At 27.3% G+C, this 15,095-nt stretch overlaps 2 protein-coding genes across 2 annotated transcripts; one reads left to right on the plus strand and one right to left on the minus strand.

Annotated features, from left to right (window-relative positions):
• Nucleotides 1–5,583: 5,583 nt before the first annotated feature.
• EIN_359920 (hypothetical protein) lies at nucleotides 5,584–6,171 on the plus strand (the record flags this gene model as incomplete). The annotated part of the gene is made up of 1 exon (XM_004257622.1): nucleotides 5,584–6,171. The coding sequence occupies one exon, from the start codon at nucleotides 5,584–5,586 to the stop codon at nucleotides 6,169–6,171; it is 588 nt and encodes a 195-aa protein (XP_004257670.1).
• Nucleotides 6,172–10,194: 4,023 nt separating this feature from the next.
• EIN_359930 (hypothetical protein) lies at nucleotides 10,195–10,714 on the minus strand (the record flags this gene model as incomplete). Its single annotated transcript, XM_004257623.1, has 2 exons — nucleotides 10,195–10,482; nucleotides 10,541–10,714. 2 exons carry the CDS (start codon nucleotides 10,712–10,714, stop codon nucleotides 10,195–10,197), a joined length of 462 nt encoding a protein of 153 aa, XP_004257671.1.
• Nucleotides 10,715–15,095: the final 4,381 nt, after the last annotated feature.

Here is a 15,095-nt window from a genome sequence, read left to right on the forward strand (position 1 = left end):
TATCATTTTTCGAAATCACTACAATTGAGAGTTAGCTGAAAATAAGACTACTCTCAGTAAACTAGATTTTTACTATATTTCTCTGAGTACTTCTTGTCAGGGCTGCAAACCTCAATTAAATAATCGTTTTTTGAAAAAGAAAAAATGGCATTCTATCTTTTTGGATAAAATAAATAATCTTATTCACAAAAGAATTTTTTTGCTCAATTTAACGAAAATAATCATAAAAATTAAAAAATATGCTGTTTTGGGAATGTTTTTGAATAATATGCTCAAAACTGCACTTTATTCGCTTTTTTAAATAATAAGACCAAAAGTGTTTTGAAAAACACATTATTACCAAAAAAAAAACAAATAAAAAAATTTAAATATTTAACCCAAAAACTAAAAAAAACAAATAAGTTTTTGAGAAAAAAATTTTATTGAATGGCATAAATAAATAATTGGAAAATGTCATTGGATTGAAGTAAAATAAAATTGTTGTCATTACATTCTGTGTTAGAACTTGACATATAATTTAACTTGTTCAAACTTTATAGTAATCACTGTTTCATTGTATTCATTAAACACGAATCAATGTATCAAACAAAACACAAAAAGAGTTTGGATATATTTCTCAATTTAAATACCATCATTATTAAAACTAAAATATAGAATAAAGTGATTTAAAATTAAAACACAAATTAATTTATATGACAGTTTGTTGTTTCATTAAATGAAAATTAAAAAATATAAATTGACATTACAAGGTTGCACGATACCATATGTATATATTTATTTTATGTTCATTTCGTTGTGTTCTAAACAGCACATCGATAATGAAAACATGATAATAGTTTTATATTCAAAATTCAATACAAGTTGTTAACAACTTTGGATCGAGTTGTACAAAGTTTAACAATTTGTTTTGACAAGCAAAAACAATTTATTTTACATTTAAAAAATACATATTATTTATAATTAGTTATGTGTATAATTCCTATCCAAACACAGTTAAATAGTCTTTGAGTTGTTGTGTTTAATGTTACACTATTTTATTATATGGTTATTATTAAAACAAATTGTCAGTGTTGAATAATATGAACATTTTCATTTTTATTTTAAATTCAAAAAGTGTTAAATTTGGGTAATTTATTTGAATATGTATTTTGAGTACACGTCAAATAACAATCTACTTTATTTTATCAAGTAGCGCATCATTTTGTAGAATATTTTATTAAAACACTTCAAAAATCCTAATTATTATTACATAAAAAAACAAGAAATGTCTGTTGATGAAAACACAACACATCAAACAATTAAATGTTCATATTTATGTTATAAAAATTATTTAAAATAAAGATGGTTGTGATACATTACAATTTTACAAAATTATCATTATATCAAAAACACAAAAATAAAATGGTATAACAAATTGTTTTTTGTCTTTTTGTTTTTTGTGTTTCTTTTTTGAATAAATAATTATTTATTACTATAATTTACTTATGTATTTTTTGTTTGACACAAACAACAAACTATTACCATTAATTTAATTTACTATGTTTTGAAACTATTAAAAAAACATGGAGATTTGTTATGGCTTTTCAAAACTACATAAAACTATACTTTCTATTCCTCATTATTTAATTGGTTTTCTTTTTTACCATCATTTTAGAATGTGTATAGTTTGGACGATTTTGTGGCTAGCCATTTTTTTATCACTACTGGCTGACAAATCCTAATTAATTTATTCAACGAATTAAAAATAATAGTTCCAAACACAAATTCTGACTGAAAATATTTAAAAATTAACACGGGCTAGCCACCAGTTGAATCCGGTTTGCAGCCCTGCTTAATTTAAGGTGTTAATATAATAAAATAATAATAAATATCTTTTATATACTATTAATTAATGTTAAATAAAGATATATTAACCTTACGAAGTGAAAACTTGATAATTTATATCCTTGATTTTTTTTACTTAAAATAAGTCTCTTTTTTTTATTTTTGTTTTTGAACTAAAAAGATCTTAAATTAAGAACGGTGTGTCACAAACCAATTTAAATAATGAAAAATTGATAAATTTCAAAGCGCTCTCATGAAAATTCATGTGTATGTCTCGTAACAGCAAGCATTGACAACTTGGAACACATGGAAAATAGGAAACATGGGTCTGTAAAGACCAGTAGTTTGCGCTAAAACTAATCGATTTCGTGTTTTGAATTTATTTTTAATTATTCTAAAAATAAATATGATCTAGATAAATCTTATCCAGATTTCACCTTCCCACAAAAAAAGTTGATTCAGTTGACTTGCTAAGGTTAATATATAATATAATAGAAATATAAAAATCCTTATAAAAAATAGTAAAATAGCGTTATTATTCAAAAATAACATTATTTCACAATGGTTTTTTATCATTGTTTTAATACTATTAAACATTCACTATAAATATGGTAAATTTACCAAAAACAACAATATACAGTATGGTCATTAAACCTTATGTGAAACCTTGAGGCTTATGCGATTTTTTAGAATAATTTTTGATATTATTATTATTATGAAAAACCATACAAAAATAAATCAAATCATGAGTTATTTTAGTTATTTCCATTTATATTAATAAAACAATCATTTTTATGAAGAAAATAACATCAACATTAATTGAGACAATTCAGAACAAAGGGTGTCCGATCAATGTGAACATGGTTAAGATTTTTCATCTTAAACCCGATTTGTAGCTATTTATCTCTTTGTTTTTTTAAACAATCGGGAAATGAATAAAAAATCTTGACCATGGTGTGAAATAAATTTTAAACCTTTTTCAATAAAAACGAGTTATAAGACACTTAACAAATAATTCCTTTGCGTCTGCAACGATTGTGTCTATCTGCTCCTTTGAAAGTCTTCCAGCTGCTACACATGACAGTGTTGTGTTCAAAACTCATTAGTCGAGTGTACGTTAATAATTGCTTCAATTGCGGCCTTGTCGTCTGGTGAGAGCTTTGCTGCAATTTGCTCAGTGAGTGTGTTTTTCATCGAGTAGCAGTAGTTCTCAAGTCCATTCTTCGCCTCGACCAGTTCCTTCATCTTGTCATCCTCTGCCTTGAGCTTCTCTGCGTCTTCAACCATCTTGTCTATTTGCTTCTTTGCAAGTATTCCCTTGTCGTTTGTGATTGTGATCCTGTTCTTCTTTTACCTGTTGTCTTGTTTTCAGCCGAGACGATTTGCATCAATGTCAATTGTGACTTCCACTTGTGGAGATCACGTGGTGCGGATGGGATGCCACACAACTCAAACTTGCCAAGTATGTTGAAATGGGACGTCATGATGCCTCGCCCTCAAAGACTTGGATGAGCACGCCGGGCTGGTTGTCTGCATATGTTGAGAAGATCTGTGACTTCTTTGCTGGTAGAAGGCAACACGTCTTCTACCATTTATTTTACTCGCTCTTTGTATAGAGAGTGTAATATATTAGTTCATTTTAGTTCAACTCCTTTTGTTGATTTTCATTTTGTTAAATTGTCTTCTTATATTTTCCAAATCAATCTTTTTTATTTTTGTAATCGCATAAGCCTCATAATTCAGTTTCTCTGTTTTTTGTATAAAACCGTGTTTTTTGCCTTTTTAATAATAAAAGTATTTATTTTTTTCTATCATTTATAGTTTTTTATATTTAGAAAATCGCATAAGGTTGCGGGTATCACATAAGGGTGAATACCACATCTGTATTTTAATAATTATTAAGAAACGACAGTTAACATTTTAATTAACTATCGTTTTATCAAAAGTTAGTTCCACCAATAATTTTTAAATGTCTCATAATCAATTATTATTGTTTCAACCATGGTTAATCAAAAGCCTGTTTACTAAATAGTCTAGTCCCAAAACTGCAGATTATTTTTGGATTAAACTGATTTTTTTGTTTATTAAACAAAAAACAAAATTATATTGTTTTTTGTATTTTTTGCAACAAACATTTTTAGGAACACAAAAGAAGCAAAACCATTTGAAATCCAATTGTTGAAGAAAAATATAAATATTTGCCGAATATACCGTTGTAATTCAGCAGATAATTGAAATATGATAAACGTAATATAACGGGGTTTTATCTCCAAAAAAATTATTACTTCTTTTAAATAATTTAACTATTTTATAAAAAAATCTTTAACTGAATAAAAACAATAATTAATCATTCAAAAAAACTCTTTTTTTTTCTGAATAATTTCGGAAAGATAATTAACCCTAGTGTTTGTTTATTGAGTTCAAAAATCAAAAAATAAACAATTGTTAATTTTATTAATAAAAATATTAAAAACAAATATTGTTTTATTACTAATAATGTATAGTTTAAAACAACAAAGTTTAAACTATTTTTTTAATGTTTGATGAAAAATTGATAATAATTAATATGATTATTTTAAATATTAATTATATTTATTTAATATAATATATATAATATTATTAAAAAAATAATTCATATTTTTTATATTATATTAAAATAAAAAATATGTTCAATTAAACATTTTTTTAAATAACAAATTAAATTAAATATTTTCCTTTTCTTAAACGAGTATAAAGTAATGACAATTTAATTGCAAAAACAACCAAATGCGACATATAATACATTCACTTTGTCTAAAATAAAAGCGCGTCATTTATTGTCTCAGCCAAGTATTTATCAGACTGAAAAAAATATAAAACAATTATATAAGCAATCATGATGTTCGACATCTGGAGCGAACCATTTATTAAATCAGTCAAAATTATTTCAATTGCAAACAAACTGTCGTCTCATGTCGTCTTTGTTGTTGTTACAGAGACGACTGCATTTATGTAATAAATTATGCTATGCAACGAAAAGTATTTGAATAGGCAAATTTTTAATTGAACAAATGCTGTGCACTACAGAGAAAACACAAACTCTGTTGAAGTAGATGCCGAATTATAAAAATTCTTTTCCGCACTTTGCGAAAAATCTGAAGTGTCTTAAACATACATTGACATAATGTAGTCATTTTCATGAGTTGATAATGAGCCAAAGTGTCAAAATGCGTCCAAGATTCACACCACGTATCGGTTAACGACAACATACCTTTTAACAAAGTCAACACGCTTTAAAATCAGGATCTACACTCTCTGTAAACTTCAAAACAATATATGGTTTTTACTAGTAATTAATCTAATAATTGTATTATTATAGTTATTTTAGATAAAAAACAACAAAAAAACTTAAATGATAATTGCTATTTTAATAACACTCATGATAATACTTACCGTATTGATCATTGTCATTGTCTTCTTGGGTTCCACCAAAAGGCCAGAAGATTGAATGCTGAAGAAGAAAGGACAACCACATCCACAACTGCCGATATCGAAAGAGGAAATTTGAGATGGCAAAGTCTGCGTTTCAAAAAGACTTTATTAGTCAGTCCCACATTTAAACAAAATAATCACAAATTATTTGAAAATATATATTACTGCGTGCTGTGCAACAAACTTGTTACCAAAAGAGACCATTCAACACATGTTTTTGATGTTCACGCGTTCAATGTTGCATCACAAAAAACACCTGTTGAAACTCTTTGGTCTCAAAAACACGAAATGCTGAATAAGCTTGCACTGTGGGCTCTTTACGATTCAAGACTTACACCTCACAAAAAAATTTGCGAAGAACTTAACATCAACGAAGTGAGTCTTTCCTTCGTTGTTGAAGAATTTGATTTGTTTGGCTCTTGGGTGGCGTCTATACAAGAGATTGTCTTAAAAGAAATTGGAGGGTTATCAGAAAGGTACGAGGAGAGTTCATTAAACAACTTGGATTATGTGGTTTTCTGCGAAGAAGCAAACTACGTCGACGTTGTTGATGATAAATATGATGATGACAAAATGATATCAGAAGACGAAGTTACTTTAATGGACTGTGAAGACATCTCTGATTCCATCCATAATGCCACACAACCTGAAGAAATTGATTTAAAACGCAAGAGCCCAAAAGAACTCAAACTGATCAAAATGGTAAAGTTGTTGAAATCCAACTTCGAAAAAGGAAATCAGTATGTCAAGGAACAAATTGTCCACTCAATTGAAGCCCACATCAACTCTGAGATAACATCCAATGGAAAAGAACTAACAAGAGGTCAGAGGGATGCGAATTGGGTGAATTTATTGTATTATATCTTTCTTTTATGAGTGCAGGGAGTGGGCTGTCTCAAACGCAAATAGAAGATGTAGTGGGTTTCCTCAATTTCTTTATTGATGCTTCAAAAATAAATATAAAACCATTCAAACTCTCTCTAAGTGCATCCACTATTAAAAGGCGAATTTCGTTGATCGCAGATGTAAAGAATGACGAAACTAAAGAGTTTCTTCAAAAAGCAAAGTGTGTGGGTCTTATGGCTGATGGCGCAAAATATGGCTCCAGTGAGCACTTCAGTCTGTTTTCAAGGTCAGTAAGTGAAAACAACGAGGTGAACGAGTCTAAACTGAAAATTGAAAAATTTATAGGGAAGCCATCATCCGAAAATTGGTTAAAGTGGATAGTTTCTGTTGGCGAGGAATTTGAATTTGACTTCAAAAAATGCTCTTCTGTCACGTTTGACGGGGCAAGCACAATGATCAGTGAAGAAGGAGGACTTTCTGGTAAAATAACAAATTGGCTAAGTACAAAAGGCTTTCTGGTAGATCTATTTCAATCCAATTACCGTTTTAGCCATAGGCTAAGTAAAGCTGTCGAGAAAATAAACGAAATTGTAGAGGTCGCAATAATCAAGAAATATCTGTACAAATTAACAACCGACAACGTTAGAACACTCTGAGAGCGGTTTTGTTGACAACAAAGGACAACAGAAGTTGCTCTAAACATCCCGCATTATTCTAATACAAGATTCCTTTATATCGCAACAATATCAAATATGTTGTTCGATTGTTATTTTGAAATGAAGAATTTCAACTCCAGAGTGCCAAATTTACAACGAATCGAGTTGAGCAGAAGTGAAAAAAAGTCATTTTTTAAAAAATACTTTGGAAAGGTTTCTCCCAACTTGAGTGAATCATTGTTAAATGTAAAGTTGAAATCGATCGAGACAATCACTTTCACATCGAAGCTTGGAGATGAGAATTTTGTTGCCATTTTGTATTTCGTTGATTATATAATCACCAAAGTCAAAGTTGTCAGTGACTGGCTTCAAAAGCGTAACATTTCCTTTTCTATCGTATACAGACGAATAATCAATCTCATCATTTTCTCATCGATTTCAAAACACAAATTAATGATTCTGAAGATGATGTGCTTTTTTCACTTCCATTCTTGAATCATGTTAGTCTTTCCGAAAGGTCTGGTGTGCATCAAGTGTGTTACTCTATCGTGAACAGATTGGTCCAGGCTTTTTCGGTACGCTTCTCAAATCCAACAGGAAAAATCAAAGAAGAATATTTGAAGTTAAACGGGTTTGCAAAGGAAAACGAATTGTCAATTAACAGTTTAGATGACTTCACGAAATTGGGTGAAAAGGAACGTAAACCCGAATTCATGATCGCGTTAAATTCTTGTTTTCTTCCAGAATACGAGAAAGTAAAACAAAACACTTCTTCTGAGTTAAACATGGAAATAACAAGATTTAATGAGTGGAAAAGGAATAATCAACAAATAATGATAAATTTGCAAGCTGTCAACAACGAACAAATCGAATGTGAAAAGCAAATCATTTTAAATTATTGAAAATTTCAAAGGAGAAAAGTAAACGGTAAAAAGGAATTGTTCAAAAATGAAAACTCGAAAATTCTGGCGGCGGAAATACAAAATTCGAGGGAACAAGGGGCAATCCAATTAAAAGAAACTTTCATCATAACTCACAATGTGACCTCGTTTTTAGTTTTCAGCCAAATGAACGAGAGTGATCTTGCATTGTTTCCATTGTTGTTGGATTATTCACAAAAAGTTGAAACTTTAAATGTAACATCGTGTACTGTCGAAAGATCATTTTCTCGACTGAAAAATATTTTGAAAAGCAACATGAACGACAAAACAATAAATGCTCTGTTTGATGTCAAGGAAATCAAAAAAGTAGTTCTTTAATTCATTAATCTTGTTTTGGTTATTATTTACATTTTGACCATATAGAATTCGTCAAAAACCAATATGTTGATAAATATTAGGTGTTTAAAGTTCGTTTTAGAGTAAAATATGGTTTTTTCCTAAGATTTTTTTCTGAAACTTTTCAAACGTGTATAAACTCAAACTTTTGTTAAAAATGTGATACGAAGTCATAAACAAATTAAATTTGTTTTGTACACGTAGTTTGTGGTATTTACACTATTCAATGACCTCATTATTCAATCTCAATCCAGTCTCCTTGAGGCATCAGCAACGAGTATATGTGTTGTGCCTTTTGGTATTTAATAATACAAATAATAATAACAATAAAAAAGAACAAGCAATTGGACACAATTATTTAAAACAATATAATATGAAGATAAGATTATTGCCACAAAAACCGATTAATGGATATATGTGCAATTGTTTAAATGTATCTATTAGTGTGTTTTAAATGTTATTAATTATATGAGTGAATATTATTCTGTTTATTAAACAAATTGATAATTGTTTTCAAAAACTAATTGTATAAACGATTTGAAGGATAGTCAAGTTTTATATCAACTTTCTGTGATTAAATAGATTGATTAATAAATGCATGTTGTCTAAAACCTTCTTGTGTTAATTACTTTTTAGAATGTATAACATACAACATTGTAATAAAAAGAATGTGTCACTATAAAATTTAATCGTAAACATATTCAAATAACTCATTACATTGTATATATTGATCAGATGTTTTTTATTTTTTAAATATTTACTTGTAAATTTTCTATTCAAATAAAAATTAACCTATATAATAACTAATTATTATTAATTGGATTTTTAATATATTTATTATATTAATAGTTATTTTTTAGTAAAATATAATATTAAATGGTTAATATAATTATTTAATTAAGTGTTACATGTTATTAGTATAATGAATTAATATAAACATAAAAACCCATAATAATAAATATTAAAAGTAATTTCATGCAAAAGAAATAAAAATACTGTTAATGTAATTGATTGTTCTTGAGGTGTGTTTAGTTTAACTTTTTAGTTTAGATAGTTTGTATATAAAATAACAATATATAGTAAATTTAAATTTTAATAAAAAATATGTGATATAAAATAAATGTTTATATTCAAGTTAGATAATACAAATTAATATAATAATGTTAATAAATGAATACATAATATAAACAATGAATCAAATGTGACAAAGATGGTAAAGTAATTAATGAAATCAATTTGAAAAGTAACCTAAATACCATATGGATAGTTAACGATATACCCCGTTAGCTGACCGAACAATAGATGACTTACAAATTATATTTTATATAATACAATAATAATAAATATATGGATTTATTAATTATAATTTTAACATTGTTATTTATAACCATATTAATTATAAATTAATTAATTATAAAACAAAATATTATGTAATATAGTTAATTTATATTTATTAATATAATTGTTATATTTTTAAAATTTATTGTAAATTATAATTAATTATACTATTAATCAAAATTATTCAAAAACTATATTTAATATTATATTTATTCCATGTCACAACCTATAATTTTCTCAATCTAAATAGTAAAAATACCAATTATTTAACTAATCCAAATAAAGACTGTTATACTATATTATTGTTATTATTGTACCATTTTATTTCACCTGAAACGACGCGTTTGTAAGTGCTGTTATTTTTTATTGTTTCTCTATTAAAAATACATTATGTTTTTTAAAATAATCGGGATGTTTGTGGAAAATATAGCCCATTTGTTAGGTATAAAAGAATCTAACTTAACAATCCTTATATTCAAAACCCTAAAACCGAAAACTGCTACTTTTTTTAAATATAGAAATCGCCCACAGTCAGCGACACGTATTAGGATTAAGGCTTAGGTGAAAAAAGGCCTAAAAAGTTTTGGCATAAAGCAGAAAATTGATCAACCATGGTTCCACAATAAAAAGAAGTCTATAAATAGTATATATTATAATAATAGTATATGTTTAATTTGATTAACTAAACAAATTTTTGCATTTGTTATAATAATAATATTATAATATTATTATATTCAAATACATCTGAAAGTAATAAAAAGTCAACATGTCAAAAGTATTAATTAAACCAAAGGAACTGAGTAATTTGGGACTTCGTTATTCAATTCATTTGGACTGACAACATTTGAAGTCTTAAACAATGCAAAAGAACTTACAGCAGAAATTGGAACAGCCAAAAATGACAAAATAATAGCGATGAAGGAACATAAGAATGGGAATATCAGATATGCTGAGTCTGAATCGCTTCCCGACTGACACGAATCGCACTGAGTATGATATTCAGTCTTTTCTTCCTCTGGTATAACACACGCACAATTTCCTTCATCGTAATAATCATAGCAGCATTTGTGCTCTCGGTTAGTCTAAATCCATTTACAAATAAATAAGTCTTAAATATTTAAAACAAACTCTTTTTTCAAATTTGGCTATATCATCGCCTTCGAGTGTAAAGTCTTTACACTTCAGAGTGAAAGTCACGACTAAAAAGATGATGGATATGATGAACATACAGATCACAACGCCATTCGAAGTAAACAAATATGATTTCTTGACTTCTTTTGATACACCATAATACACTGCCATTGTTATAAACACAATTGCCAAGACTAAATTTAAAAATGAAATGGTCAGTGATATATAAAATTCACTAATATAGTAGTTTCGACTTCTTCCTATATATTTGTCAAACGATTGCAGTGACATTATGTCGACAACGGCTCCTGCAAAAAAGCTTGCCTTTATTGTGAGTATATATCTTTGTTATATTGAAAGATAGACAAACAAGTAGTAGCAAAGTGAAGAGAGAGAAGATGGTAAGCACAATTACTTTACATGTGATGACACAACACAATTTCATCAAATGATTTAATCAATTTTTAATAAGGAAATTAATTTTAATTTGATAACTAATTATTCTATAATTATTTGAATAGTATTTTTGAAAAACACTTGCTAATCAAATTTTTTTAATGAAAATAGATCAAATTTTTGGTATGTTTGAGTGTTACTAATATTATAAAGAAATAATAAGTTTAATTATATAAAATAGTTTAAATACAGATTTATTGTTTAAAAATTTTGAAACAAACTTTTTTCCATTTAGAATAGTATTATCAATTAAAAATATAGTAAATATGAAATAAATACATTTTTGGTCTGGTTCCCACATTTAAAAATGCCAATCGGTCACATCAAGTTTGTTGATACCAAGTATTGAAAAGAATGCTAATGAAGCCGAACCAATACAGTCTGTTTGTGCACCCATTCCACCAATTTCCCATGTCTTACCTTAACAGGGATCCCCTAACTTTCTTGCAAGCGGAAGAACAACATCCACGCAGTACGGACAAAGAAAATGGGTGACATAAGGACGCATAACACTGCTGTGAGCTATTTCAAAAAACAAATGTGGCAAATACTTAATTATGGTTAAAATGGTGGTGGAAAATTTAATTATTTTTTATGGAATTTAATATTTTGTAAATATTCAACTTAAATGTATAGTAATCAATATATTTATTATACATTATAGTTCACAAAATTAATTAATTATTAAATTAAATTAAGAAATCAGTTAATTGTTATTAATCAATAATAATAAAAATTATTTATAAATAATAATTTTAAAATAATAATATTTTATTATAATCAATTTAATAATTATTAATTAAAATAAATTACTCGAATCTAATTATTTTTTAAGTTTTTACATTTATTATATTTTATATTTTAAAATATACATTGTTCATTTCAACTAGGGCGGAAGTATCGTTGATAAATACCAAAAAATACCAAATACAAATACTGAGTAACTTTAACACCAAATATTAAAATACTAAAGTAACTTGATATTTGATAATTTCTTTGTCATTTTTGTATTTAAAAAACCATAACATTTATTTATTCACAGAAAAAAAATCTAAAAACCAAAATAATGATTTGTGTGGCATTTATACATAAATAATACCAATAACTAAAATATTAACGAGCTTTTTTATTTAAAATATAATATAAAAAATAAAACCATCTAAATTTTAAAATTAATTTATAATGAATAGACAAAATGTAGTTGAAAATGAAAATTTGGTTCGAGAAAGGGAAACTGTAATAACAACACACACTGTTACATCAGAACCATTTCAAGAAAACAGTTTATCATTTGGTATTATACCTCCAAGACAAATGTGGAAATCTGAAAAAATCGAAGAAAAACCACCTCGAAAAATTTCAGCTGTGTGGCTATACTTCAGAGAGTTTCCCCCCAAAAATGGGCAAACCCAAGATCTCGTTCAATGCAAATTATGTGGTGCTGTGCTCCCTTATATTTATCCATTTCAAGATCCCAGAGTTCCTATAGCCAAGTATCTTGACCAAGAATCAAATGAAAGAATTCCATTTGAATTTGAGCAAAACACCAAAAGACAAATAGAAAAATCCTTTTTAGATTACCCAAGTTTTGGGATTACTAACCACGAGAACAAGAAAAAACAAAATCGAATATTATTTGAACATTTAGCTGGAAGTCATATCGAAGTATACAACGTTGTAATTGAGGCGACTCCCAAAAAACTGAAAAAAGAAAGAAAAGATGGAAAGAAAATTGAAAAAATCGATTATAGTGATGATGATAAAGAGTGTATTTTAATGAAGTGGATTTTGCAAAATGGTATCAGTATTAATATATTTAAAAAACAAGAGACATTTGATATGTTTAAAGTTGTGACAAATGGCACATTTAAGCCAAAGTACACCAGTGAGTGCAAAGTTTTTGTACATAAACTTTTTCAACAAGAAATGGATGAACATATTTTAGTTATCAAAAACTCGTTGTCTAAACACTTTTGTATAGATGGGTGGACATGTGAGACAACAGATAAACATTTCATTGGGATTACTTGTCAGGGACTTTCTGCTCGGAAAGAACTGTTTTGTTTTTTACTCGGTGTTCTTGAATTAGAATGTGGGTCATCGGGAATAGAAATTAAAAAACTATTTTGCACTTATTTAACAACTTGGGGAATAACATACAATCCAAAGACTGATTACACGGTGACAGACAACAGTAAGGATATGTGTGCGGCATTTTCAACTTTAAATGGAGCAAAATTAATTAACGAAGAATCAAAAGTTGACACCCATATACCTTGCTCTGCTCACACTGTACAACTTATAGTAAAAAAATGCAACAACTAATATAGATGTATTCAAGATACTTTTAGTAGATTTGGATATTGTTGTGAAAGAGACCAATTCCAATTGGGCAACAATGTGTGGAATTATAGATGAGATTAACAAAACTATTGGTGGTAGTGATATAAAAATAAAAAAACAAAATGTGTTGAGAGAGGAAATACACGTTTTAATACACTGTGTGATACAATAGAAAGTGTTGTAAATAAAAAAGCTGCAATTATAAGACTCGTTGAATATGGATTTATGAAGGGATTGGATAGAAATGAATGGGAAATGATTGAAACACTTTTACCTTTTTAACCGAAGTTAAAAAATTTACACTTAGAGTTGGGTGTGAAAAGTCGGTTTCAATTAATCATGTAAAACCAAGTGTTGTAGAATTGTTCAGAAAATTTAACAATTATTTGAATAATCATGATATTAATGTATTTTTAGAAAATGATGGAGATAGTCACGATATACCAAATTTTGAAGGAAATATTCTATTATTTGAATATGAAAATGTCTGTTATAAATTGTTCAATAATGTTAGAAGAATATTTGTCACAAATGAAAGCGGTCAATACATCCCAATATGTGATTTCGGATTTATAACGGCATGGGTTCTTTTAGCGGATACAGAAGCTCTTATTAGATTTGGATACGTGTTTAAAAGTATTCCTCATGTTATTTCAATGGTATTATCACCACAGTACAGATTAGATAGAATAGTGAATAGAAAAATGAAAGATGAAATGATTAAAATAATTTACGAAGAAATGGACAAATTGACAATGAAATACCAAGGACAAAACGTTGCAAAATTGGACATAGCAATGAGTCAAACGCTTGTTGTTTATGTTGAAGACTCCAAAAAACATGAAAATGAAAACACACGATTGAACACCACAACAGCACAAGAGCTCGATGCTTTTTTTCGGAATTTTATTTTCTTGGTGGTAAAATGATTGACACTTTGAGTTATTGGAATAAGATAGGGAAAATGTTGCCAATAAGATACCCTGCCCTCCTCGAACTTGCAAAAAAATATATATCCGTACCAGCAACCGAACTATCTGATGAAAGGTCGTTTTCTGCAGCCAAATTTATTATTATGAACCAATACTCAAACTCTAAACACAGTGACATTATAAACGAAGAGTGTGTATTCGCCTTTAGTAGCAAGCAGAAACAATTGAAAGAACACAAACAAAATGATTTTGACTTTTATTTGTTCGTTTCTAATTTAGTAACATATTTTAATAATATTTTAATTATAAATTATGTTACATAAACAAAAAAATAACATATTTTTTATAATATAATTATATTACAATTTAAATTGTTTAATTTAATGTCATAATTATAATATATTATATAATTATTATTAAATTTACTTTGATTAAATTAATTCATAATTTACACTAAAATGTAAAATTTATATTTTTTGCCTTATGGAATTTTTATAAAAAAGAAAATAAAAAAATGATTACGTGTCTACATTAAAATTTAAAAAAAATAAATTATTTAAAATAGTATAATATTTTATATTTTTTTGTTCAAAAACATATTTTTTTTGTTATATAAAATAAATTTACAAAAAAATGTGTTGATTATTTTGAAATAAACGACTTACAAAATACCTTGAAAATACTTCCGCCCTAATTTCAACTAAAAACACTGATAAAACAAAGAAATGGAAGAAGTAAAAGCGCAAATTAAAAACGTGACAAGTATGATCACCAAGCTGTTTGACGACCCAAAAGAAAAACCAAAGGTTTTAATAAAAAAA

This window comes from Entamoeba invadens (genome assembly GCF_000330505.1).
Source record: "Entamoeba invadens IP1 unplaced genomic scaffold scaff_1105074725991, whole genome shotgun sequence".
In the NCBI taxonomy this organism is placed as follows: Eukaryota; Evosea; order Mastigamoebida; family Endamoebidae; genus Entamoeba; species Entamoeba invadens.